Here is a 26,311-nt window from a genome sequence, read left to right as displayed (position 1 = left end):
AAAAGAAAATCATAAAATTTCATGTGATGCTTAAGAAATAGAGAGGAATATTTTGGCAATTATATTTTTATAATGCAGAGGATAAAGGAACCTACATAGAAATAATTTTTAATATTTCACTTGAACTAGTAAAAAATCCAGCTAAAATGGTACAGCTATTATAAGTTATACATGTATATTATAATATCTAGAGCAAAAGTTAAGAAAACTATGATTAAGGAAAATACTTTAAAACACTATAAATAAATCATGATGCAATTCTAAAAATGTTCAAGTAACACAGAAGAAGGCAACAAGAGAGGAACAATGGAACGAGAAACACAGAAAAAAGAGAGAAATATATATGTACATTATGACAAACAAAATCCCTAACATATAAATAATTACTTTAAATGTAAAAGTCTAAAAACACCAAATAAAATACTAAGTGCTAGGATATGCGAGTAAAGAAACCACCAGGCAACTTACTTCAAAGATAATAACGTAGGTAGATTGAAATTAAAAGGATGGAAGATATATAACATGAAAATATTCATAAAAATAAAGCAGATTGGCTTTATTAATATCAGATAAAGTGGACTTACTAGCAAAGAAATCTACTAGGGACAAAGAGACTCATTATATATTCATGAAAGCATCAATCCATCAAGAAGACATGACAATCCTAAACGTATAGGCATCAAACAACAGAGCTTCAAAGTATGTGAAGTAAACACTGATACAGCTAAAAGAGAAAGACAGAAAAACACAATGATAAATGATGAATTCAATACACTCCATTCACTTATTGATAATACTAGACAGGAAATCAGTAAAAATACAGAATTGGACAACAGCATCAAACAATATGATCTACGTGACATTTATGGAAGACTCCAGCCCAACAGCAGAGTACACATACTGTCCAACTATCCAAGAGCACTCATCAACACATACAATATACTGGATCGTAAAGCAAACCTTCACCAATTTAAAAGAACTAAAATCATATAAAGTATGCTTGCTAACCATAATGAAACCAAACTAGAAATCAGCAGACAACAGGAAAAATCTCCAACCACTTGGAAATTGAATAACACACTTTTTAAAAATTCATGGGTCAAACAAGAAGCATCGAAGGAAATTTTAAAAATACATATAACTGTATTAAAATGAAAACACAACATATTATTTCAGGCTGCAGCTCAAGCTGTGCTGAGCAGGAAATTTTAGCACTAAAATGCTTACAATAGAAAAGAGGAAAGGTCACAGGTTGATAATATTAATGTTTTCCTCAACAGATAGAAAAGAATGGGAAAATAAACCCAACGTAAGGCATAAGGGAAAAAATAATAAACCTAACAGTCAAGTGCTTTGACATTAAAAGTAAGACAACAGTATGGAAAAAGCAAGACAAAGCTGGTTCTTTGATAAATTCAATAAATTGAAAAATCTCTAGCAGGACTGACAAAGTTAAGAAGAGAGAAGACAACAATCATTGATGTGCAGAACAAAACACTCCTGTATCATTAAAAGGATAATAAGGACCGTGACAAAATCATACCCCTAAATTCCACACCTGAGATGGAATGGACCAATTCCTTAAAAACCACAAACCACCAGAACAATACATATGAAACAGATAAACAAGATATTCCTATAACTATTAAATACTTAATTGGAAATTAAAAATCTCCTCTCCCCCACACACATAAATCCCCAGTGACTTCACAGAAGTATCTTACCAAGTATCTTAAAAATTACCATGTACTTTACACAACTTCTTCCAGAAAATAGAAGAGAAGGTAATACCGCCCGATTTAATTTATTAGCCTAATACAAAAATTAGTCAAAGTCCATACAAAAAAAGAAGGCCACAGACTCACAGACCAATATTTCTCATGAACTTTGAGAACAGCAACAACAACAAAAATTATCAGCAAATAAACCCAGTCGTGAATAAAAAGAATTATATAGCAGGACCAAGTTGTAGCTTTTCTAGATATGCAATAATGTTTTCAGTATTTGAATGTCAAACGGTGCAGACCATCATATCAACAGGCTGAAAAAGATTTATGTGATCTTACCAACTGAGGCAGAAAAAGTATTTGATAAAATTAAACACACACACTTTTATGTAAAAAAAATCTTAGCAAACTAGAAATGGAGAATGTCCTCAACTTTATAAAGATTATGTTTAAAAACAACCCTACAACTATCTTTAAGATTGGGAACAAATGAAGGTGTCTGCCCTCGCTATTGTGATCCGACACTGTGTTGGAAGTTGTAGCAAGCACAGAAAGGCAAAGCAGAAAATAAAAGCACAAAAAATTGAAAATAAAAAAAGAAAAATGTTCATATTTGTAAATGGCAAGCCCATGTAGAAAATCTCAGACTCTACCAAAAAAAACAAAAACAAAAGCAAAAAAATCATCATAGAATTAATATGTAACTTCAACAAGTTTGCAAGCCATGAGATTAAAACAAAATTCATTTCTAGATAATAACAAGCATATAAAAACTGAAATTAAAATTCAATACCATTTACAATTGCATCAAAGAAAATGAAATAGTTTGGTGTAAGCCTAAAAAAATATGTACAGAATTCAAATGCTAAAATTACAAAATGCTAATAAAAGACATGTAGAGAAAGACCAAACAATTGGAGAAACTCACTGAATTCATGGATTGGAAGACTCAACATACTGAAGATGTCACTTGCCCCAAACTGACGTATAGGTTTGACATAATGTCTATCACAACCCTAGCAAGTTTGTTTGTATGCGTAGAGCAGTTTAGTTTAAAATTTATATGAAAAAGCAAAATATCCAGAATAGTCTAAAAATCTTGAAAAATAAGAATAAGTGGGAGGTATCACTATAGTCTACATAAATGCTTAATATGCAGGTAAATTAAAGAAGACAGCATGAGAGTGGCAGAAGTACAGACACATAAAAGGATAGCACGGAATGAAGAACCCACAAATATATCCTCAAAAATATGTCCCACGGACTTTCTGACAAAGATGCAAGAGCAAGTCAATGCAGAACAGCCTTTTCTATCAGTGATACTGAAACAAATACATATCCTCAGTCCAAAGAATGAAACTGGATTCAAATCTCACACCTTATACAAAGCTGTATCAAAGTGAACATACAATTAAATATAAATAAAACTATAAAATTTTTAGGGAAACAGAATCTTTAAGAACTAAAGATATATGGAGTTCGTAGGTTTGATAACTAAACCACCATTCGTAAAAGGGAAAGTTGATGACCCTCAGCAAAATTAAAAACTTCTGATCAGTGAGATACCTTATGAACAGGATGAAAAGATAAATTACAGACTGGAAATAAATATTGGCAAATCACATATCTGGCAAAGGACTTGTATTTAGAATATATAAATTACTCAAAAATCAACAGTAAAAAACCAATCAATAGGATTAGAAAATGGGTAAAAGATATTAAAAGACATTTCACAGAAGATGACAAACACATGAAAAAATGTTCAACATCACTGGTCATTAGGAAAATGCAAATCAAAATTACATAAGAAAATCACTACACATCTATCACAATGGCTAAAACTTTTAAAAATTGTGATAATACCAAGTGGTGGCAAAAATGCAGTCCTTATTTCTCATACATTGGCAGTGGAAATATGAAATGGTAGAGCTACTCAGAAAAACAGTTTAGTAATTAAACAAACAGGGTTGCTGGAGGGGAAGTTGGCGGGGGGGATGGGGTAACTGGATGATGGGCACTAAGGAGGGCACTTGATGTGATGAGCACCAGGTTTTATATGCAACTGATGAACCAACAAATTCTACTCCTGAAACTAACAATGCAGTATATGTTAACTAAATTGAATTTAAATAAAAATTTTAAAAAAATAAATAAACTCATACTTACCATATGACCTGGCAATCCTATTCCTGGACATGCACTCCAGAGAAATAAAAAATTACATCCACACAACAAACTGCATGTGAATGTTCATAGAAACATTTATTTTTAATAGCTAAATTGGACACAACCATTATATCTCTCAATAGGTAAAGTGTGAAAACATCTAAACCTGGTATGGGAATGTAGTTGTTTAGAAATTCAATTTCTTAAATAGATTTCAAGTGATTGAGATTTTCTGTTATTTCTCCCCTCAATTTTGATAAGTTGCCCTTTTCAGGAAAGTTGTCCATTTCATCTAAATTACCAGATCTATTAACACAAGGTTTTCATAATACTTCAAAATATCATTTTATGTTCTGTATCATGTCTCCCTTCATCCCTAATATTGATGGAAATTGTTATTGTCCTAGGTCAGTCTTACTAGGGGTTATTAATGTCAATTAGTCCTTTTAAAGAACTAAATTCTGGGCTTTAATTTTTTCTATTCTTTTTCCTTGTTCTCTCGCATTGATTTCTACCCTTATCTGCATTATTCCCTTCCTCTACTATGTTTTAACTCTTTATAGGGTATTGCATTTTGTATTGGAAGGCAATTAATTTAATGGAAAATTCCTTAATCCTCTTGTTGCTGAGTTTTAGGCATTGGGGTAGGGAAGAGAGGTGATAAGATTTTTTTTTATTATAATGATTTTTTTTATTACATTATGTTAGTCACCATACAGTATATCCCTGGGTTTTGATGTAAAGTTCCATGAGGTGATAAGATTATCTCTTACCCTAGAGCTTGATCCTTCCTCCTAAGGGTTAGCCTTTCTGGTTTCAGCTGAATGTCTGGGGTTTTAGCAAAGTCACTCTACTCTGCCTAGGCTGAAAATCCGACATCTCCCAACACTGTGTGATAGTATTACCTCCATTTTACACTCTGTTCTTGAGCAGAGTCTCAGCACACAGGCAGCCTAATCTTTAGTCAAGAGTATAAGGACAACTCCCCTCCCTGCAAAAAAAATCATACATCTGATGGCTCCCTCTTCTCTGGTCCTGTGTCACGCCAGTTCCAGTTGTTTCAGTAGCTCTCAACTGCAAACTCTTCAAGTTCTGTTGGTTCCAACTCCCTATGCTATGGTTAAGACTATCCTCAGTCAGAAGGGCCAAGGTCAAAGTGATTCACCTTCTGGGCTTTTTTTTTTTTTTTTCTCTCAGAGGAAAAAAAATTCTGACCTGACTATTGTCAAACATCTCCAAACAGGTGTCTCATGTATTTTGCTCCACTTTCTACTTGCAGGTGGTGACAAAGACAATGCTGTACTAGTTACCTTGTTTTTAATTTCATTATCTCTCAATTGCAATATAGCAACAGAATCGGAGCCTTCACTTGCATTTACTTCTTTCCCATCTCTTCTCACAAAAGAAATATCTCACAGACTAAAGTTAACTTTCTCACACACTTAAAAATTTCTTGACTCCAGGGCGCTGGGTGGCTCAGTTGGGTAAGTGTCTGCCTTCAGCTCAGGTCATGATTTCAGGGTCCTGGGATCGAGTCCCACATCGGGCTCCCTGCTCGGTGGGGAGTCTGCTTCTCCCTCTCCCTCTGCCCCTGCTCATGATCTCTCTTTCAAATAAATAAATAAATACATCTTTAAAAAAAATTTCTTGACTCCTATCTGCATTTTGGGATACAATGCAAACTTCTGTGTTTCACATGTGAACTATTTAGATTCTTTCTATAAGGTCCTTCCACAAAGTAATTTCCACCACTTCCTCCACTGCTCAGGTCCTATGACATCTCAATTAAAATGACTCTGTATTTAGGGGGCCTCTTATTCTTAGCTCTTTAACCCACTTTCTTTCTCTCTCAGAAACCTGCTAATGCTTCTGGTAGTTTAAATAACCTTTTTGGATAAGAGATTCCGGAGCTCCAAATTTGAAAAGTAGTTGTTCTGTTCAATCTGCCTTCACAGTGACAGCCACATTATATTTGGGCTTCTGATCTGTTTGCCCAATAATTCTGGGTGGTAGAAAGCATCCTTTTTCTTCCTGCCAATGGCACCTTAATGATACAGAAAACGTAAATCTACAGAGCATAAAGGAAAACTTACCTTTATAAATGAAGAATCTGGATACAATGTTCCTGATTTGTTGTATGCATACACCAGGAAAAGAGGGTCTAAAAATGACCTAATTCAACCAAAGCAATGACACTTCATTGTAATAGTAACATTAACAAAAACAGAATCATGACATTAAAATTCACTTTCAATTTTACAAACTCAAATATTCAAAAATTAAATGGGCTCATCTCTCCATTATCTCATTTCCTTTTGGGTAGCATATTTTGTATAAGAAAAAATACTAAGCAGTATAACCGATAGCAGTAGGGACACCAAAATGACATAGATTTACATATGCTAGAAACCAGGACTTCCGGATTCCAATGGGAAAGTTTTCTTTTAGATTCAACAATCAATAAATCTCATAGCAAAAATATTTGCTAATTTGTTAACATTTGCTAACAAGTAGCCATAGATTGATAAGAAACAAAAAAACATATCCTTTTCCCATTAGTTTTCATGAAATTATACTGTGGTGAGAACAACCCCCAAACTCTCAATGCCTCAAAACAACAATGAATGTTCTTCCCAAGTTTACTGCAGGTTCAGCTCCACACTGCCTTCCTTCTGGAACCTGGGAAAAGACATACCTCCTACCCCTTGGAACATGCCTTTCTTGTAGCAGAAGGAGAAAAGAAATTGTAGAAGCATACAATAGTTCTTAAAGCCTTCATTTAGAAGCAGGAGGCTAGTGCTTTGCTCAAATTTCATAAGCTAAATGAATTCTATAGACAAGACTCATATACATGGTGCTGAAGTGTAATCTTCTCACAGAGAAGATTGCGATTATTACAGAACAATTTTACACCAGTATTTAGTGCCGGGAGACCAGGCTTTCTCAAGGAATCCAAACACTAAGGGACAGTCCAAGGCCAGAATCAGAGAGGACCTACGGAGGGTGCACATTCACCACTACTTCTCTTTCCAGACCTGCTTCATCTTCTCTCATTCCTGACAGCTCTTCCTTTTCCTCGATTCAAATAACAAAACCAGAGATCTTCCCAGACAAAACAAAACTGGTGTTTAACAGCTCATATTCCACCTACATTCAAGGGCAAATGCCAAATGGCCTGGGTAGCTTGAGGTGCAAGCACCTGGAACATGAATTCTAGCACAAGGGCAGAGCCACATTTTAGTAACGAGCATGTCAGTGGAGGTGGTGGAAATGGGGATCCAGAAGCATCCACAGGAAAAGGAAATTCAACAGATTTCTGACAAATATAATTAAAAGGATAAAACTTTAGTTTGCAAGTTCATTCGACCTGGATCCTCAAAAGTATACTTTTGCTTCTACAAAAAACAACAAAAAGATCTGCCTTGATCAGTGAATTAATAGAACTACCCATGACCACTCACTGGAAAACAACATCCAATGTAAGGAAAATGAACAACAGAAGGGCGGAAGGCAAAACATAAAAGCAAGTTCCTAACGAAGTTGAATGAAGAATTTGGTTAAAGAAAATAATCATTATTTCAAGAAAAGTTTAAAAAGTTAGTAAACTTTCAGAGTAGATCATTTTAAGAAGAAAAAAAAAGACACTCTGGAACTAAAATGATGACAGATGAAAATAAATAATTCAATAAATGTGTCAGAGAATTTGTTTGCCAAGAACAGAAATAGAGTCCTAGCCAATAAAGAGAATATATTTTGCTAGTAAAAAACACAGCCAAATAAAGATTTAAAAATAGTTGGAGGAAAAACTACACTATAGAGGGCAGATCCATATGACCCAATAGGAAAACACAGATTTCCATAAATTTTTAAATAATGTGCAGTGATTTAAAGCTAAAATGAAAAATTCAGGCATTTATATGTCGGGGGGATTAATGAAACACCACACATGCATGAATGTGTACTCATATGTACACAAAACATACTGGAAAACTGATGTAAGATTAACTATATCATGTTATAAAAATTAATAGCAAAGGAATAGGACTCACAAATTCTACACACTGCCAAATTATGAGAACACAAAGGACATTTGCAGATATGCACAGATCCAGAAAACATACCATCTGCATATTCTATCCGAAGAAAACAATGTGAAAGTATACTAAATAAACAATAACCTGAGTCAGCATAAAATTGCAATTAAGAAAACAGTGATAAACTAGGGAAATGCAATACAGTTGTAAAATATCGAATGCCTCAGATTTATATCTTAGATATAAAATAAATTTTAATACCATAGGAATATCATAATACAAATTCAGAATATGAGAGACACAAGAGAAAAATCTGAAAACCAATAAAAATAATGAATATAATGATTACATGAAAATTTCATTTTTATAGCAATGAATCCCACAAACATGGGGAAGGAGGTAAGAAACCAAGAGGCTGGGCAGCATGTGTGCAACATCTAGGACAGATAAAGGGCTTAACATCTACAGTAAACAAAAATTCCCACAATCTGACTGTGGAGAAAAAATTTAAAAAGATTAGCCACAGACTGAAAATAACTCAAAATAAATAATTAAAACTAAAAACCCAAAGAAAGAACAAGACATAGGGAAAGAAATCCAATTAGTATAGTCAGTGAACATTTGAAAAGGTACTCCTAAACAACAATTAAAACATATTGAAAGCCTTATTTAAAGCAGAACAAAGGGGGGCCTGGGTGGCTCAGTCTGTTAAGCGTCTGCCTCCAGTTCAGGTCACGATCCCAGGGTCCTGGGACTGAGCCCCACGTGGGTTTCCCTGCTCAGCAGGGAGCCTGTTTCTCCCTCTCCCTCTGATGCTCCCCCCATAAATAAATAAATAAATAAATAAATAAATAATAAATAAATAAATAAAATCTTCTAAAAAAATAAAGGAGAATAGAGCATTACCATATATTAAAATACAATACAATACAATTTCTTATCCATTAATTAACAAAAACAAATAAGTGAAGATACTAATTTTGTTGAGAATATAGAGAAAATAAATGTTTTTGAATGATTGATGTGAATGAAAACTGGTATAAACCCTCAAGTAAAATTGGGAAGCATATAGCACTCTGGAGAACTGCATCATTTATAACCCGTCAATTTCACTGGTGCCCAGGATATCCACAATACACCTTTTCTTGCTATAAATATGGGTAAATAAATAATAAGATATATTTATTTGATAGTTACATATGTATTTAAAATATATGAACTTACTTTGCACATATCAATATGGATGAACCTCAAAAAATAATACTATACAAAATGTTGCACAAAAAGCACAACCCCAGAACCAGAACCTAATAAATATCTGCTCACACTTCTGGGTCATGAGTGAGTATCAGTAGTAGTTTTGCTAATGGTGGCCAGGCTTGCTCAATGGTCTGGGATTCATTCACTCATTTAGCTGAATGTTGAATGATTCATTCATTCATCTGGATTCTGGATTCATTCGTTCAGCTGAATGTTGGCTGATCTAGGGATGATTAGGGCACCTTGGCAGTGCTCCACCTGTCTCCATCTTTCAGGAAGCTGGCCCAAGCACATACTCATGATGATGGCCAAGAAACAAGATGGAGAGCAGGAAAGAAGGAGAGATTTTTCAAACCCGTGTTTAAATCAAATCAGCTAACATCTTTTTGGCCAAAGTAAGTCACAAGTCATAGAATGGGCCACATGATTTGCAAGGCCCATGATGGAATGAAAATATGAGGGGTTTTGTTTTGTTTTGTTTTTTCCCCAGAAGTACTAAGAATCTCATGGCAACAACATACAGGGCATTTCTAACCATGGGACCCTGAGAGACCACATACCCATGAAGTTGGTCTTCCATAGATAAACTCAGATCCAAGAGCTGGGGAGTAGGGAGGCTGGGGAAGATGTATATTTTCCACCTCTTGATGATAGGAACTCAAAGTTATAAGGTGAAGAGTGAAGATACAGGGAGAAGTAAAGAATTGGGATCACTTTAGTAGTCCACCATATTAAGATAAATAAATTATATAGAGGAGTATTGTGTCATTTATGTCTATTTGAGGCAATACTCAAAACATGATTCTTATTAATCTCTAGGCATACAGATGAATGAAGAAACAATATGACAGAAGAGTATGTGTCAGTATCATAACTGTGATTAGCACTGGGGAATGAAAGAACTGAATATGCCTGGGCATGGGAATAATAGATTTCACTCTTACCTACAATGTAAACATTTAGAAAAATATATAAAGAAAATGTTCACATATGTGTCACTCATGGTGAGAAACTAACTTTTATACAATTCTCTGAATTTTCCTTTTTAATTTTTAAGCAAAAGAAAAAAGTCAATATAAAATTTTTGAGACTAATATAAATTATGCACTCTGGGTGATAATGATGTGTCAATGTAGGATCATCAATTATAACAAATGTATCACACTTGTGGGCCATGTTGATAACAGGGGAGGCTCTACACATGTGGGGGCAAGGGGCATACAGAAACTCTCTGTACCTTCCACTCAATTTTGCTGTTAACTTAAAACTGCTCTGAAAAATAAATATTAAATAGGAAATGAAAATGCAAATAGCTGATAATTGTTTAGAGAAATTATTTAGGGAAATATAAATTGACACAAAGATGCAATATAATATTTTAGCACATCTTACATACTTTTGAAAATCTAAACTGATTTCAGAAACTGGCAATATCTCTCAAAATCCTAATACAAAATGTGAGTAATAAAGAAGGTTGTTGTGAAAATTAAATCAGTTACTACATGCAAATTGCTTAGAAATATGCCTGACAAAGGGGTGCCTGGGTGGCTCAGTTGGTTAAGCAACCAACTCTTGATTTAGGCTCAGGTCATGATCTCAGGGTCATGAGATCAAGCACCATGTTGGGCTTCAAGCTGGGTATGGAGCCTGCTTAAGATTCTCTCTCTCTCTCTCTCCCTCTGTCGCTCCCTGCCATCCCCCACTCGTGTGCATGCACACTCCCTCTCTCTCTCTAAACAGAAAGAGAAAGAAAGAAAGAAAGAAAGAAAGAAAGAAAGAAAGAAAGAAGAAAGAGAGAAAGAAAGAGAGAAAGAGAGAGCGAAAGAGAGAAAAAGGAAGGAAAGAAGGACGGAAGGAAGGAAGACAGATGCCTGGTACTTGGTTTGTACTCAATAAATGTCAGTTACTTTTGTTATTGTTGTTATTATTATTATTCATACTTCTTGATTCAGAAACCCATTTCTTGATATCAAGCCTACAAAACAAAATCTCTATTACATAAGGATATACATACAAGGATGTTTATTGCAAGACTCTATAGTGATAATTCCTGGAACTAACCTCATTATCCATCAATATTACATACTTATGGAATGTTATCTATTAAAAATGAGTTAAAATATATACATAGAGCAAGAAAATGAACACCATTATTGAATAAGACCTGCTAGGGGCAAAACAGTATTCCCATTTGTTCAAAAACAAACTTTTTTGATTGGTTTCTATATGTTTTATCTAAGGGAAAGATGAAATTTAGAATAGAAAATGGTGGAAAAATATACGCACAAGATCATTATTGGTTTTCTCAAAGAGCAAAAGTAAAAAACGGAAAATTTAAGAGATTATATATTATACCAAGATGAGAAAAAAATGGTCTAATATCAAGTAAAATGCTTAAAGTCACATAAATATGTAAAACGACATGATGAACAAAATTAAACATGTACAAATAAAATTATTCCCTTAATGTTATTGTGGTTACATTTCAAGGAGTTACATAGAATGATTTTAATTTACCTAATATACGTTAATACTTGTGTCATTAAATTAGAACTTGGCTCCATACTAGATTCAAAATCTCAAGATGAAGACTTGAAATCTGTCATAAATCACAATGATATAACATATTAAATAAATACAATAGTCAAGCTCTTTTTTGGGCTCAACGTAGGGTAGTTATTGTAAAAACCGAAGAAAAGAAAAAGAAGTGTATGAAAAGAAAAATGGCCACTTACTGTTTTTCAAGATGGAAAGTATATATTTCCCTGTCAATTTTGATGGCATAAGTGACCTACAGCAAAGTATTCAGAGAGAAAGTAATTAGTACTAAAATTCTTAATTCAAAAGCTATAATTTCTTAAAGGTAAGTACTCATTCATGTAAACAGATGGTATCACACACGTCTCAAAATTATATATACATGTATGTTCCTATCTTTCTTCAAATACGTATGACAGAATCAAATACGTAATTCTGTACGTATGACAGAATTAATCATAATTCAATGTAAATAAAATCAAGGAGTCTAAATCTATTTCTAAACTAAAAGCATTAGTCATTAGAATTTATTATCATAATGAAATTTTAATTTAAAATGGTTACATTTAGATATGTTGAGTAATCTTTGAAGAAACTTGAATTTAATTATCTTTTTTCTACTTTCTGACTTCTAGCCCAAATAAATTGAAAATTAAAGAAGACAGCACAGGTCCTGGGGAGCTAAGATGGCGGAGCGGTAGGAGGACCCCAGGCTTGCCTCATCCCTTGAACACAGGCAGGTAACTCTCAAATCACTCTGAATACCCAAGAAATCAAGCTGAGGACTGCACTAGAGAGAAGAGGCCACATTGTAGAAGGTACGAGGTGCGAAGACATGGTTTAGGGGAGAAAAGGATTGCAGATACTGCAGAGGGGCGGGAGCCCTGGTCACAGGGAGAGCCAAGACAGAAGGAGCACACAGGGGATAACACTTCCCCAAAGCCATTGACTGGGAAAATGAGAGGGGCTGATTTCGGGAGGTTTTACGACCAGTGGGGCTCAAAGACTGGAGTTTTAAAGTTAGTGGTGTGGCAGGTGTGGAGCCCTGAGGGTGCTGCAGTGCTCCTGTGGAGACAGAGGGCAGCCCAGGGACAGACAGAGTGATCTGAGGATCCCTGGGAGGCACTAGGAGAGAACATTCCCCCTTCTTGGAGTGCATCTGGGAGAGGCAGCATTGCCTCTCTGGGGACAAAAGAGCCAATGGGCACCATCACCCTCTCCCGCTCTTCAGCATCGGTGCCAAGACACCTGGTGAGGGAGCCTATCCTATCCTGGACGCTGGCCCTTTGCTGCACTTTACCCCAAACTCTGTGCCCCTGTGCTTTGGTGTGACTGCCCTTCTGGGATGAACCTGCATCAGTCCCAGAAGAGCGACACCCTACCCCAGAGGACCAGCATGGGTCCACACCAGCCCAGGTCCTAAAGTCTGGAGTTTTGAAACTCAGCTGGCCTGCCTGGGATAGAGCCCAAGGTGCACTGTGCTGTCAGGCAGGCAGGAGGCAGATACAGACAGGGTGAAGGCAGCAATCTGAGGGATTCCTGGGACACGGGAGGGGAGATTGTTCGTTCTTCTGGGAAGAGTTCCTGGGGAGCAGCAAGTGTGAATTCCCCTCTCCAGGAATGAGGAAGGTGGCTGGTGCCATTTCTCTCTTGCCCCACAGCATAAACTAACTTCATAAGCAGCACACCACCAACACTGACTGCCTAAAGCTCTTACACCAAGTCCCATGCTTCTCACTCTGCAGGTGCTGCTTTTCTCAGGCAAGTGTACCTGAGAACTGGAACAGTGGGCCCCTCCCCAAGAAGACAAGCACAAACCCCTGTGATGAGGGAACAGAAGGCAAGCTGAAGACAAAGCAGAAGCTGACACCCTGCACCCCCCCCCCCATGGGATGTATGTGACATTCCTCAGGCACTCCTGGCTGCCCTAAAGGACAAAGAAACTGTCCTTACTACCTACAGCCCATTGACAAGTCCTTGAAACAGGCATAGTGACATTCCTCTAGGACCTCAGCTGCCTGGATGTTAATACTTTCCTAAGGGCAAAAGGCAGTCCTGGCCTGATCCCCTCCCTTCCACCAAGATCCTGTAAGTCTACTTTAACGTATAAAAATTCCTTTGGAAACTTCCTTTATCTCTAACCGCCCACCCCCCCACGATACATGTTGGCAATCACCCCCCAAGCATATGGCCCACCAATATACATCTGAAGGGTCTCATGACTAAGGTTTTATTAGATGGTAATAAATGACCCTTTCCCAACAGTAGCTAGCCCCCTCAAGGTCTTGGAGACCTTGCTTCCAAAATTCCTTAGAGACTAACGCTATCCCTAGCCCCCTCCCCACTTGAGGGTATAAAATAGGCCATTCCTCACAACCCCGGGGCAGCAGCTCTTTCTGCCCATGGGTCCTGTCACCGTGCTTTAATCAACCACCATTTTGCACCAAAGACGTCTCAATAATTCTTTCTTGGTCGTCGGCTCTGGACCCCACCCCACTGAACCTCACGTATGTTCCCCAACCTCAACACCTGCACACACCACATCTACTGACTATAGATTTCTACAAAACTTCAGGTCTCAGGTCTTTTTAAACAAGCAAATAAGAGCACATCTAGTTAAAACTTGCCACACTCTGGCCAAGATCCAAACACCCCCCCCTCACTTCAGGCAAGGAGACTGACCTGAAAGAGCCCCCTAAACACAGCAGCAGAGTGCACCCAGCATACACCAGAGACACTTCCTGAAGTGCCAGGCCCTGGACAGTATGTGACCTCTTCTTCATAAAACCATTACTCTTAGGAGCAGGAAACCTAACTGGCTTTTCAAACACACAGAAGAAGACAGAGACCTAGAGAAAATGCCAAGATGGAGGAATTCATCCCCAAAGAAAAAACAAGAAAAGGTCTCAGCCAGGGATTTAATCAAAGCAGATATAAGTAATATACCTGATCCAGAATTTAAAGCAACAATCATAAGGATACTAGCTGGGTTTGAGAAAAGCATAGAAGACACCAGGGAGTCCCTTACCACAGGGAAAAAAATAGACTTAAAAACCAGTCAGGCCAAAATGAAAAATATAATAACCGAGACTCGAAACTGACTGTGATGAGGGAACAGAAGGCAAGCTAAGGACAAAGCAGAAACTGACACCCCGCAACCCCCCCCCCACCATGGGATGTATGTACGTGACATTCCTCAGGCACCCCTGGCTGCCCAAAAGCTAAGGAAAAGTAAAACAAATGGTTAACTAAACAGATCACAATCCTGCAAGACCTGAGTCTCCGTCAGTTTACACATGTCCTAGTGATTTACAAGGAAGAAGCTTTCTTATCAATAGCCTAATTTCCAGAGACCCATAATTCAGTTTCCTGAAGCCCTAACAATACGATCCCCTCCATAAAATTGAGGGAGGCGGAGGCAGAAGGAAATGTAAATAAAATAGAATATCTTTTAAACCTGAAGCCCATTGACAAGGACTTGTGATAGGAGGAATGTAACATTTCTCTGGGAGGCTCCCAACAGTCTTCCTGTTAGTGCCTCATTAGAGGGAGGGACCGCCTTGGCTTGACAATAACCAGAGTTATCCTACGAATGTTCTTTAACATATGAAAATACTTTCTCAACCTCCCTTTTTTCCTTACCTCCCCCAACCCCATGGTAAATAATCAGCCACCCCTCACAACCCCGGTGCAGCAGCTCTTTCTGCTCAGGGGTCCTTGCTTTAATAAACCACCACTTTGCGCCAAAGATGCCTCAAGAATTCTTTATTGGTTGTCGGCTCTGGACTCCACCCCACTGAACCTCACCTATATTCCACAACCTCATCAACTGGATGTGATGACCACTAGGATGGAAGAAGCAGAGGAATGATTACATGGTACAGAAGACAAAAATTTGAAAAAGAATGAAGCTGAAAAGAAGAGGGAAAGAATACAGCACAGGTCCCCTTTTCAGATTAATGGAAGTAACCCTAACTGTAAGAACACTCTTCATCTCCATGTTCTCTTTGGGAATTGCCTCAGCTACAGAGGGTCACCTCACACCAAGTCACAACTTTCTGAGACAGCCCACATTTAATGAGAAGTCCCTCACCTCAACTCCAGATACTGATGGGCCATGCTAGCTTCACACTAAGTTGAGATGTGACTGAGTCTCTGTCTCCCCCTTCTCACTTCCTCCCCTCCCGCTCCACAGGGGCTCATCACAAGAGCATACCCTAAAAAACTGCCTTCACAGGAATCTTCTCAAAGACTACATCCCCAAGAACCCTTATCTGTGACATCATCCTAAAACGTACACGTCCTCCGTGGCATAGCACATTGTCAATGTGGGTACAATTTCCACATTTGCAAAGAATTTGAATTTTGGGTACAGTTTCCTGCATAAGTCATTTTAAACCTTCTCATGTTCAGTCTTCTGGAAGCTTACAGCTTTTGAAAAAGGTGTGTTGAAATCTCCCCAAATTTTTGTGATATTATTTCTTTCTCCTTTAATCCGTAGTTTTTGACCTTACATATTTTAGAGCTGTGTTGTTGGGAACAAACAGATTTAGTGATATCTTCAGGATAAATTGATCATATTATCATTAAGGTACCTTTCATCTCTTGAAGTATTTCTTTAACTTTATCTGCTATTGTTATAGTTGCACGAGCTTACTTTTCACGTTTCACTTTTTTTATTTTTAGCATTTGATCCATTCTGATGTAATATGTAAGTTTTCTACAAAGTTTCATAATCATTTAGAATTTAAAGATGCTTTCTGAAGGACAAAAGCAAGTTGCAATTTTCAGAGATTTACTAGTATAAAGATGCCCCTCAAATCATTTATTTCACAATGGGTATTGCTAACAGTAACTGCATAGATGCAAACTAAATGGAACACAAATTGATTTAAGTACTACTTCTTTAGTATCTCTCCTCTTTCTATTGTTTGAGAATAAATCTGTATAATTTCCCTTCTATATTATGGATATTAGGTAGTTAGTGACATCACCATATACCCAAGTTACTCAAAGCAGAAATATGATCTATGTAATAGCTGGTCTACGTATTACCTCTTAAACCCTATTTTTTAAATATTTCTTTTCTTAATTTTTTTATATTTTTAATTACTGAATAAAATGGAAATAATAGGCACCTCTGTGTTATCTGATCCTAAAATGGAATGCTGTAATGTGTAAAACATTAAGTATGATATTAGTTATAGATGGCTTTGGTTGGTACTGCCCTTGTTCCCTGGATCCACTTAAACACACTGAGGCCATTCTCTTCTGAAGAGAAGTATTATATGCATAGTTGGTGAATATGTATGTATGAATGTGTAAGTAATTTTCTAAAATGTTCTTTTGGACACATTCATTGATATTTTAAGATATATTAGTGTGGTAGGTTAATACATTTTTCTACTATTAAGACATCCTTCAACAGAGGAGAAAATCTACTTGGTCATAATGTTCTACAACTATGTGTTGCTTTCACTTTTTAAATATTTAGTTAAATGAAAGGACCTATAATTTCTCTTTCTCATACTTTATTTGTTCCTTGTCAAAGGTACATTAATATTTTTAAAAATTACTAAATGATTGGAAGGATTAGTTAATTTATGTTCTATTCTGTGTTCCAGTCTCTGAAATGGACACATCATCCTTCCTTGAATATTGTCTAAAATTTTAAAACCAGGTCACCTGGGTGGCTTATTCAGTTAAGCATCCGGCTCTTGATTTTGGCTCAGGTCATGATCTCTGGGTCCTGGGATTGAGCTCCACATCAGACTCCATGCTGGGTGTGGAGCTTGCTTAAGATTCTCTCATTCTCTCTCTGCCTCTCCCCTGTGCTTGCTATCTTTCTCCCTCTCCCTCTCTCCCTCTCTCTTTTAAAATAAATAAAAAATAAATAATAAAAACTTAAAACCATTTGACTAATAGGATTTCCTGGCAATTTATTTAATTATTAATTCAAATAAGCTCATTATTTTAGGTGTAATATATAAGCAGGTATTGTATTTCTACCTGTGTCAAAAGAAATTTATTTGGGTAAAATATATAGATATAGATAGATATAGATATAGATAGATACAGATATAGATATATCAAAATTACAGACTTATACCAAACTTACAAATAATCACAAAAATTAAAAATATGAGTGTGCATATATCTAAAAATTAACTCAGTTCAAATTTACTATCTTTGGAAACTGAGGTGGACATTCACCTTCTTAACAATTCTCTGTGCTATCTATAAGTCTCCAAAGAAGAAGACAGATAAAAGGGGGCAAAAAATTTATTTGAAGAAATAATAACTGAAAACATCCCTAATCTAGGGAAGGAAACAGACATCTAGATCCAGAAGGCACAGAGAACTCCCATTAAAGTCAACAAAAGCAGGCCAACACCAAGATATACTGTAATTAAGTTTGCAAAATATAGTAATAAAGAAAAAGCATTTTAAAAGCAGCAAGACAAAAGGAGTCCTTAACTTCCAATGGAAGGCCCATTAAGGCTACTTGGAGATTTCTCAACAGAAACTTGACAGGCCAGAAGAAAGTGGCATGATATATTCAAAGTGCCAAATGGGAATAATCTACATCCAAAGATACTCTATCCAGCAAGGCTATCATTCAGAATAGGAGAGATAAAGAGTATTCCAGAATTTGTGATCACTAAACCAGCCCCGCAAGAAATATTAAAAGGGACTCTTTGAGTGCAAAGGAGAGACCAAAAGTGACAAAAACAAGAAAGGATCAGAAAAATGCCCAGAAACAACACAAAATAAATAATGAAATGGCAATAAATGCATATCTATCAACAATTACTTTGCATGTAAACAGACTAAAAGCTGTTTAAACATAGGTATCAAAATGGATAATAAAACAAGACCATCTATATGCTACCTTCAAGAGATTCATTTTTAGACCTAAAGACACCTACAGAAGAAAAGTAAGGGGATGGAGAAATATTTATCAACCAAATGGATGTCAGAAGAAAGAGTACAATCAGATAAACTAGACTTTAAAACAAAGGCTGTTAACAAGTGGCACCATATCATCATAAAGGATACAATCTGACAGGAGATACAACAATTGTAAATGTTTATGTACTCAACATGGAAACACCAAAATATATAAAACAATAACAAATATTATTTAAGGAACTAACTAATATAACGGAACTATATAAAGGAACTAACTAATAATAATGCAATAACAGTAGAACACTTTAACACCACACTCACATCAATGGACAGATCAACTAAACAGAAAATCAACGAGGAAACACTGGCTTTGAAAGACACATTGGACGAGATGGACTGAACAGATAAATTCAGAACATTCCATCCTAAAACAGCAGAATAACACATTCTTTTCAAGTGCTCCTGGAATATTCACCAGAATAGATCACATACTAAGTCACAAATTAGGTCACAACATAAACAAAAAGACTGAAATCATATCATGCACCTTTTCTAAGCACAACACTATGAAATCAGAAGTCAATCATCAGAAAAAATCTGGAAACACCACAAATACATGGAGGTTAAAGAACATGCTACTAAGCAATGAATGGATCGACCAGGAAATCAAAGAATAAATTAAAAAAACACATGGCAGAGTAATATTCATACACACACACACACACACACACACACCCCACATCTTCTTTATCCGTTCATCTGTCGATGGACATCTGGGCTCTTTCCATAGTTTAGCTATTGTGGACATTGCTGCTATAAACATTGGGGTGCAGGTGCCCTTTCAGATCACTACATTTGTATCTTTGTGTTATATACCTAGTAGTGCAATTGCTGGGTTGTAGGGTAGCTCTATTTTTAACTTTGAGAGGAACTTCTATACTATTTTCCAGAGTGGCTGTACCAGCTTGCATTCCCACCAGCAGTGTAAGAGCATTCCCCTTTCTCCACATCCTTGCCAACTTTTGCTGTTTCCTGACTTGTTAACGATAGCCATTCTGACTGGTGTGAGGTGATATCCCACTGTGGTTTTGATTTGTATTTCCAGCCATTAAAAAAAAAAAAAAAAGAAATCTTGCCATATGCAACGATGTGGATGGAACTGGAGGGTATTATGCTAAGTGAAATAAGTCAATCAGAGAAAGACAATTATCATATGATTTCACTTATATGTGGAATTTAAGAAACAAAAGAGCATAGAGGAAGGGAGGGAAAAATAAAATAAGACGTAATCAGAGAGGGAGACAAACCATAAAAGACTCTTAATCATAAGAAACAAACTGAGGGTTGCTGGAGGGGTGGGGAGTGGGGGATGGGATAACAGGGTGATGGGCATTAAAGAAGGCACATGATGTAATGAGCACTGGGTGTTAAATACAACTGATGAATCACTGAACTCTAACTCTGAAACTAGTAATACACTATATGTTAATTGAATTAAAAAAAAAAGATGTGGCGTATATATACAATGCAATATTACTCAGCCATCAAAAAGAATGAAATCTTGCCATTTGCAACAATGTGGATGGAACTAGACGGTATTATGGTAAGTGAAATAAGTCAGACAGAGAAAGACAAATACCATATGATTTCACTCATGTGTGGAATTTAAGAAACAAAACAGATGAACATAAGGGAAGGGAAGGAAAAATAAAATAAGATGAAAATAGAGAGAGAGGCAAACCATAAGAGATGCTGAACATTAGGAAACAAACTGAGGGTTGCTGGATGGAGATGGGTAGGGGGATGGGGTAACTGGGTGATAAACATTAAGGAGGGCACTTGATGTAAAGAGCACTGGGTGTTATATCCAACTGATGAATCACTAAACTCAACTGAAACTAATAATACACTATGTGTTAACTAAATTGAATTTAAATTAAAAAAAAAAAACACATGGAAACAAATGAAAATGAAAACACAATAGTCCAAAACCTTTAGGATACAGCCAAAGCAGTCCTAAGAGGGAAGTATACAGCAATACAGGTCTAACCAAAGAAGCAAGAAAAATCTCAAATATACAACCTATCCTTACATCTAAAGGAGCTAGAAAAAGAACAATTGAAGCCTAAAGGCAGCACAAGGAAGGAAAGAGTAAAGAATAGAGCAAAAATAAATGAGACAGAAACTAAAACACACACACACACACACACACACACACACAAACCCAAAAAACAATAGATCCATGAAATCAGAAGCTAGTTCTTTGAAAAACATAATAGAAGTGATAAACTTCTAGCCAGGCTTATCAAAAAGAAAAGAGAAAGCAATCAAATAAATAAATTACAAACAAGGGAGGAAAAATAAGAACCTATGACACAGAAATGCAAACAATTATAAGACAATATTATGAAAAACCATATGCCAACAAATTGGATAACATGGAAGAAATGGACAAATTCCTAGAAATATAAACTACCATAAATGAAACAGGAAGATACAGAAAACTTAAGCAGACCAATAACCAGCAATGCAATTGAGTCAGTAGTCGAAAAACTCCCAACAAACAAAATTCCAGGGAAGGATGGCTTCGCAGGCAAATTCTACCCAACGTTTAAAGAAGAGTCAATACTTATTCTTCTCAAACAATTCAAAAAAGTAGAAAAGGAAGGAAAACTTCCAAATTCATTCTATGAGGCCAGCATTACCCTGATATAAAAACCAGATAAAGACTCCAGTAATAAAGAGATGTTTAGGCCAATATCCCTGATGAACATGGATGTAAAAATTCTCAATAACATACTAGCAAACCAAATTCAACAATACATTAAAGAAATCATTCACCACAAGCAAGTAGGATTTATTCCTGGGCTAGAAGAGTGGTTCACTATTTGCAAATCAATCAATGTGATACACTACATTAATAAAAGAATGGATAGGAACAGTATGATCCTCTCAAGAGATGCAGAAAAAGCATTTGACAAAGTACAATTATCCATTCATGATAAAAACCCTCAACAAAGTAAGTTTAAAGAGGACATACTTCAACATAATAAAGGTCATATATGAAAAACCCATAGCTAAGTATCATCCTCAATGGGGAAAAACTGAGAGCTTTTCCTATACAGTCAGGAAAAGACAGGGATGTTCACTCTCACCACTCTTATTTAACATAGTACTGGAAGTCCTAGCCTCAGCAATCAGAAAACAAAAAGAATTAAAAGGCATCCAAACTGGCAAAGAAGAAGTAAAACTTTCACTATTTGCAGATGACATGACACTCTATATAAAAAAACCCCAAAAGACTCCACCAAAAAATTGCTAGAACTCATACACAAATTCAGTGAAGTAGCAGGATACAAAATTAATTTACAGAAATCTGTTGCATTTCTATACAGCAATAATGACACAGCAGAAAGAGAAATTAAGGAATTGATCCAATTTAAAACTGCACCAAAAAGCCATAAGATACTGAGGAATAAACCTGACCAAGGTGAAAGACCTATACCCTGAAAACTATAAAATACTGATGAAAGAAATTGAAGATGACACAAAGAAATGGAAAGATATTCCATGCTCATGGATTGGAAGAACAAACATTATTAAAATGCCTATACTACCCAAAGCAATCTACACATTTGATGCAATCCCTGTTAAAATACCAACAGCACTTTTTCACAGAGCTAAAAGAAACAATCCTAAAATTTGCACAGAACCACAAAAGACCCCCAACTAGCCAAAACAACCTTGAAAAAGAAAAGCAAAGCTGGAGGCATCACAATTCCAGACTTCAAGTTATATTACAAAGCTGTAGTGATTAAAACAGAAACAGACATGTAGATCAGTAGAATAGACAACCCAGAAGTAACCCACAATTATATGGTCAATTAATCTTCAACAAAGCAGGAAAAAATATCCAATGGGAAAAAGACAGTTTCTTCAACAATGGTATTGAAAAAATTCAACAGCAACATGCAAAAGAATGAAACAGGACCACTTTCTTAAACCACACACAAAAATAAACTCAAAATCAATTAAAGATCTAAATGTGAGAACTGAAACCATAAAAATTCTAGAAGAGAACACAGACAGCAGCCTCTCTGACATCTGCCATAGCAACTTCTTTCTAGATATTTCTCCTGAAGCAAGAGAAACAAAAGCAAAACCAAACTACTGGGACTTAGCCAAAATTAAAAACTTCTGCTTGCTCAGTGAAGGAAACAATCAACAAAAGTAAAAGGCAACCTACGGAATGGGAAAAAAAAATGTTTGCAAATGACATATCTCATAAAGGGTTAGTATCTAAAATATATAAAGAACTTATCAAACTCAACACCCAAAAAACAACCATCCAATTAAAAAATACGCAGAAGACATGAATAGACATTTCTCCATAGAACACATCCAGATGGCCAAAAAATACATGAAAAGATGCTCAACATCACTCATCACTCAGGGAAATGCAAATCAAAACGAGATATCACCTCACACCTATCAGAATGGCTAAAATCAACAACACAAAAAAACAACAGGTATTAGAGAGAATGTGGAGAAAGGAGAACCCTCTTGTACTGTTAGTGGGAATTCAAACTAGTGAAGCCACTACGGAAAACAGTATGGAATATCCTCAAAAAGTTAAAAATATAACTACCTATGATCCAGGAATTGCACTATTAGTTATTTACCCAAAGGATACAAAAAATACTAATTCAAAGGGATACATGCACCCTTACATTTACAGCAGCTTTATCCACAATAGCCAAATTATGGAAATAGCCCAAGTGTCCATCGATTGATGAATGGCTAAAGAAGCTGTACACACACACACAAGGAATATTATTCAGCCATAAAAAAGAATGACATCTTGGCATTTGCAAGGACATAGATGGAGCTAGAGATTAATAAACTAAGGAAAGTAAGTCAGAGAAAGACAAATACCACATGATTTCACTTATATGTGGAACTTAAGAAACAAAACAAAAGAGCAAAGTGGGGGTAAAAAGACAGAGAAAGCGCAAATCAGGAAACAAACTCTTAAATTATAGAGAACAAACTGATGGTTACCATTGGGGAGGTGGATGGGGGAAAGGGTTAAACAGGTGATGGGGATTAAGGAGCGCACTTGTGATGAACACTGGGTGTTGTATGGAAGTGTTGAATCACTATATTGTGCACCTGAAACAAATATTACACTGCATGCTAACTGGAATCTAAATAAAAATTTATATAAATAAATTATATATATATACATATATATAAAATACATATGTATTTATAAAAATATAAATAAAATGGGTACAAATTATATGTCAAAGAAATGTCACAGAAATTATACTTAATGAATCATTCATAAAAATCACACCAACATGAAGAGCTTTACCATTAAAAAACATTCTGTGCTAATTAGAGTTGACAATGTATGTTTTATTTTAATCAGATTAGAAATATCGGTACTTTCCTTTTAACAAAGATTTATATATGTAAATATACTCAAATATGGTCATGAAGTTCTTTATATATTATCATTTTAAAATCATGTTACAAGGTACATTTTATTGTGACCTCACTTACAAAGAATATTCAAATGTCCCTATTTTCTAGACAAATAGTCCAGTGACTGTATTTTGTGTGATAGGGATTTGGGGAACTTTTTTCCCGAGTCTGTATTTTAAAGTAGTTTCATAATGTTCATATATTATTTAACGAATAAAAAAAAAATCAAAACTCTTGCTTTCATTCAGACAGAAGGACTCTTTAACACAATAAATAGAGCATAAAATTTCAAAGGGATAGGCATGAATTGATTTGGGTCATGTAGTCCAATAAAAATAAAATATTCATTTTAAAAAAGGGATTTCCACAGGATGCCTGGGTGGCTCAATTGGTTAAGCACCTGAATCTTGATTTCAGCTCAGGTCACAATTTCCCATCCAGAGATGGAGCCCCCATTAACTTCTGCCCTCAGTAGGGAGCATGCTTAAGATTCTCACTTTTCCTCTGTCTCTGTCCCTCCCCCTTAACTCGCACACTCTGTCACAAAAATAAGTATAAAAGTACAACTTAAAAAACGGATTTCTTAATTACATGCGTTTCTGAAACTTCACCGTCGCTGCTGTTTGTCCCAATCTTCCGCGGCACTGTAATTTGTAGAAGTGATGTTTCAGGACCTACAGCAAGGAAAACATGTGTGAGCATTCCCCAGTGCCTGGCAGCGTCCTTATTCTTCACTTGTCCTCTCACATCACGTCACTCTTCCAACTTCCAAGCCCCAACACACACACACACACACACACACACACACACACACACACACACCTGCCACGAAATCAGACTTTGCACATTCCAGGAAGAGGCTCCCTCCACCAACCACTTTGGAGCGTGACCCTCCACCATCCAGAGCCTTTTGGGACATGTTGACCTCAGCCCCAGCAGCAAAGAAGCGCTGCTCTGGAGGCCCCACCTCCCAGAAGATGTGCGCCCTCTCCTCCAAGTGCAGAGTCAGGCAAGTGAGAGGCAACTGTCCCAGTCCCGCTCTGAGCCCTCCAAGCAGCAGGCCCAGGAGGATCTGACTCTAGGCGAGCTCTGACAAGACGCTGGGCTCTCCCCGGCCAGACCCGGGGTTCTGGAGCGAGGTTCTGGGGCCCGCCACGCCCAGAGGCTCTGCGACAAGTGGCCCTCTATGGAGCAGGGTCCTTCACTCACGAGGGCCCGCGGAGGTCAGCCGGCCCAGGCCTGAGAGGATCAGCAAGAGAGACAGCATTGCGGGGCCTGCCGGCCTCGCCACGGTGATGGCTGTTGGCTACAGAACGGTGGCCGCTCGCGGGTGTCCCTGCAATCTCGCTGGGTGGGGCTGGGGTTGGGGGCTCCAGCTGCGGAAGCGGGGGAGGGGGGCGCGGCGGCTCCGCCCACCCCGCCCCCTCTGCGGACCCACGCGCGCAGCCGCAGCCGCAGTCCTGGAGGCACACGCCGGGCTTTCCTGCTGCCCACGGGGTGTTGGGCTTTATTTTTCAAAACACAGACATTGGAAGCACATTCAAGAGTGATGTAAGGGTCATAAAGTGCATTTTCTCCTTTGGAAATGGGCTATTTGCTGATGAAGTGTTTAGCAATGTTAATAGTCCACGTGGTAGTTTCTGGCGCAATGGCTGAATTACTGTAGTGAAGGAAAACAGAAAATGGAAATTCGCCATGTGTTTAGTAGCAGACAGATGCCTGTTTTAACCATATCTACTTCTGGATTTCTAATTTAAGTCTCAGGTCAAAACAAATACACATACGTGCACAGAGATAAAGAGTGTAAAAAAAAATTAGTACTAAACCAATTCTGTGGTAGATAGCTTTGTTTCTTAGAAAACTCTTTGGTTAAGGAAACTAAATAAAAAGCTAAATATGAAATGGATGTATTTATGTGTTTTAATCCCTCCGTATGGAATTGCAATTTAAATATCAGGCAAAAAATCCAAAAAAGAAATCACAACTATGAAATGATCCTGTAAGAACAATTTTATTTTCCCATTATTTATTTATTGCATTGTGTATAACTTGGCTTCTTAGGAAAATCTGTGGCTAGCGAAAGGTTAAACGTAAATTTTTTTCCCCCATCAGTATGACATTCACACCGGCAAAGGGAATAACCTGGAAAGAACTTTCAGTTTTTGGCTTACTGTGCAAGTTGAT

General features: G+C 36.8%; 1 protein-coding gene across 1 annotated transcript in view; it reads right to left on the bottom strand.

Annotated features, from left to right (window-relative positions):
- LOC113245556 (A disintegrin and metallopeptidase domain 3) overlaps nucleotides 1–25,079 on the bottom strand; it is a 97,545-nt gene extending 72,466 nt beyond the window's left edge. The window contains exons 1-4 of the mRNA XM_048226287.2: nucleotides 24,950–25,079; nucleotides 24,719–24,801; nucleotides 11,923–11,978; nucleotides 5,987–6,065 (exon numbers count right to left, since the gene is read on the bottom strand). Coding sequence (XP_048082244.2) covers nucleotides 5,987–6,065; nucleotides 11,923–11,978; nucleotides 24,719–24,801; nucleotides 24,950–25,046 — 315 coding nt within the window. The 5' untranslated portion in view covers nucleotides 25,047–25,079. The remainder of the gene's footprint in view (nucleotides 1–5,986; nucleotides 6,066–11,922; nucleotides 11,979–24,718; nucleotides 24,802–24,949) is intronic.
- Nucleotides 25,080–26,311: the final 1,232 nt, after the last annotated feature.

Source organism: Ursus arctos, unplaced genomic scaffold, assembly GCF_023065955.2.
Source record: "Ursus arctos isolate Adak ecotype North America unplaced genomic scaffold, UrsArc2.0 scaffold_27, whole genome shotgun sequence".
Taxonomy (NCBI): domain Eukaryota; kingdom Metazoa; phylum Chordata; class Mammalia; order Carnivora; family Ursidae; genus Ursus; species Ursus arctos.
Note: the sequence above shows the minus strand (reverse complement) of the source record. Positions and strands in the feature narration are given on the sequence as shown.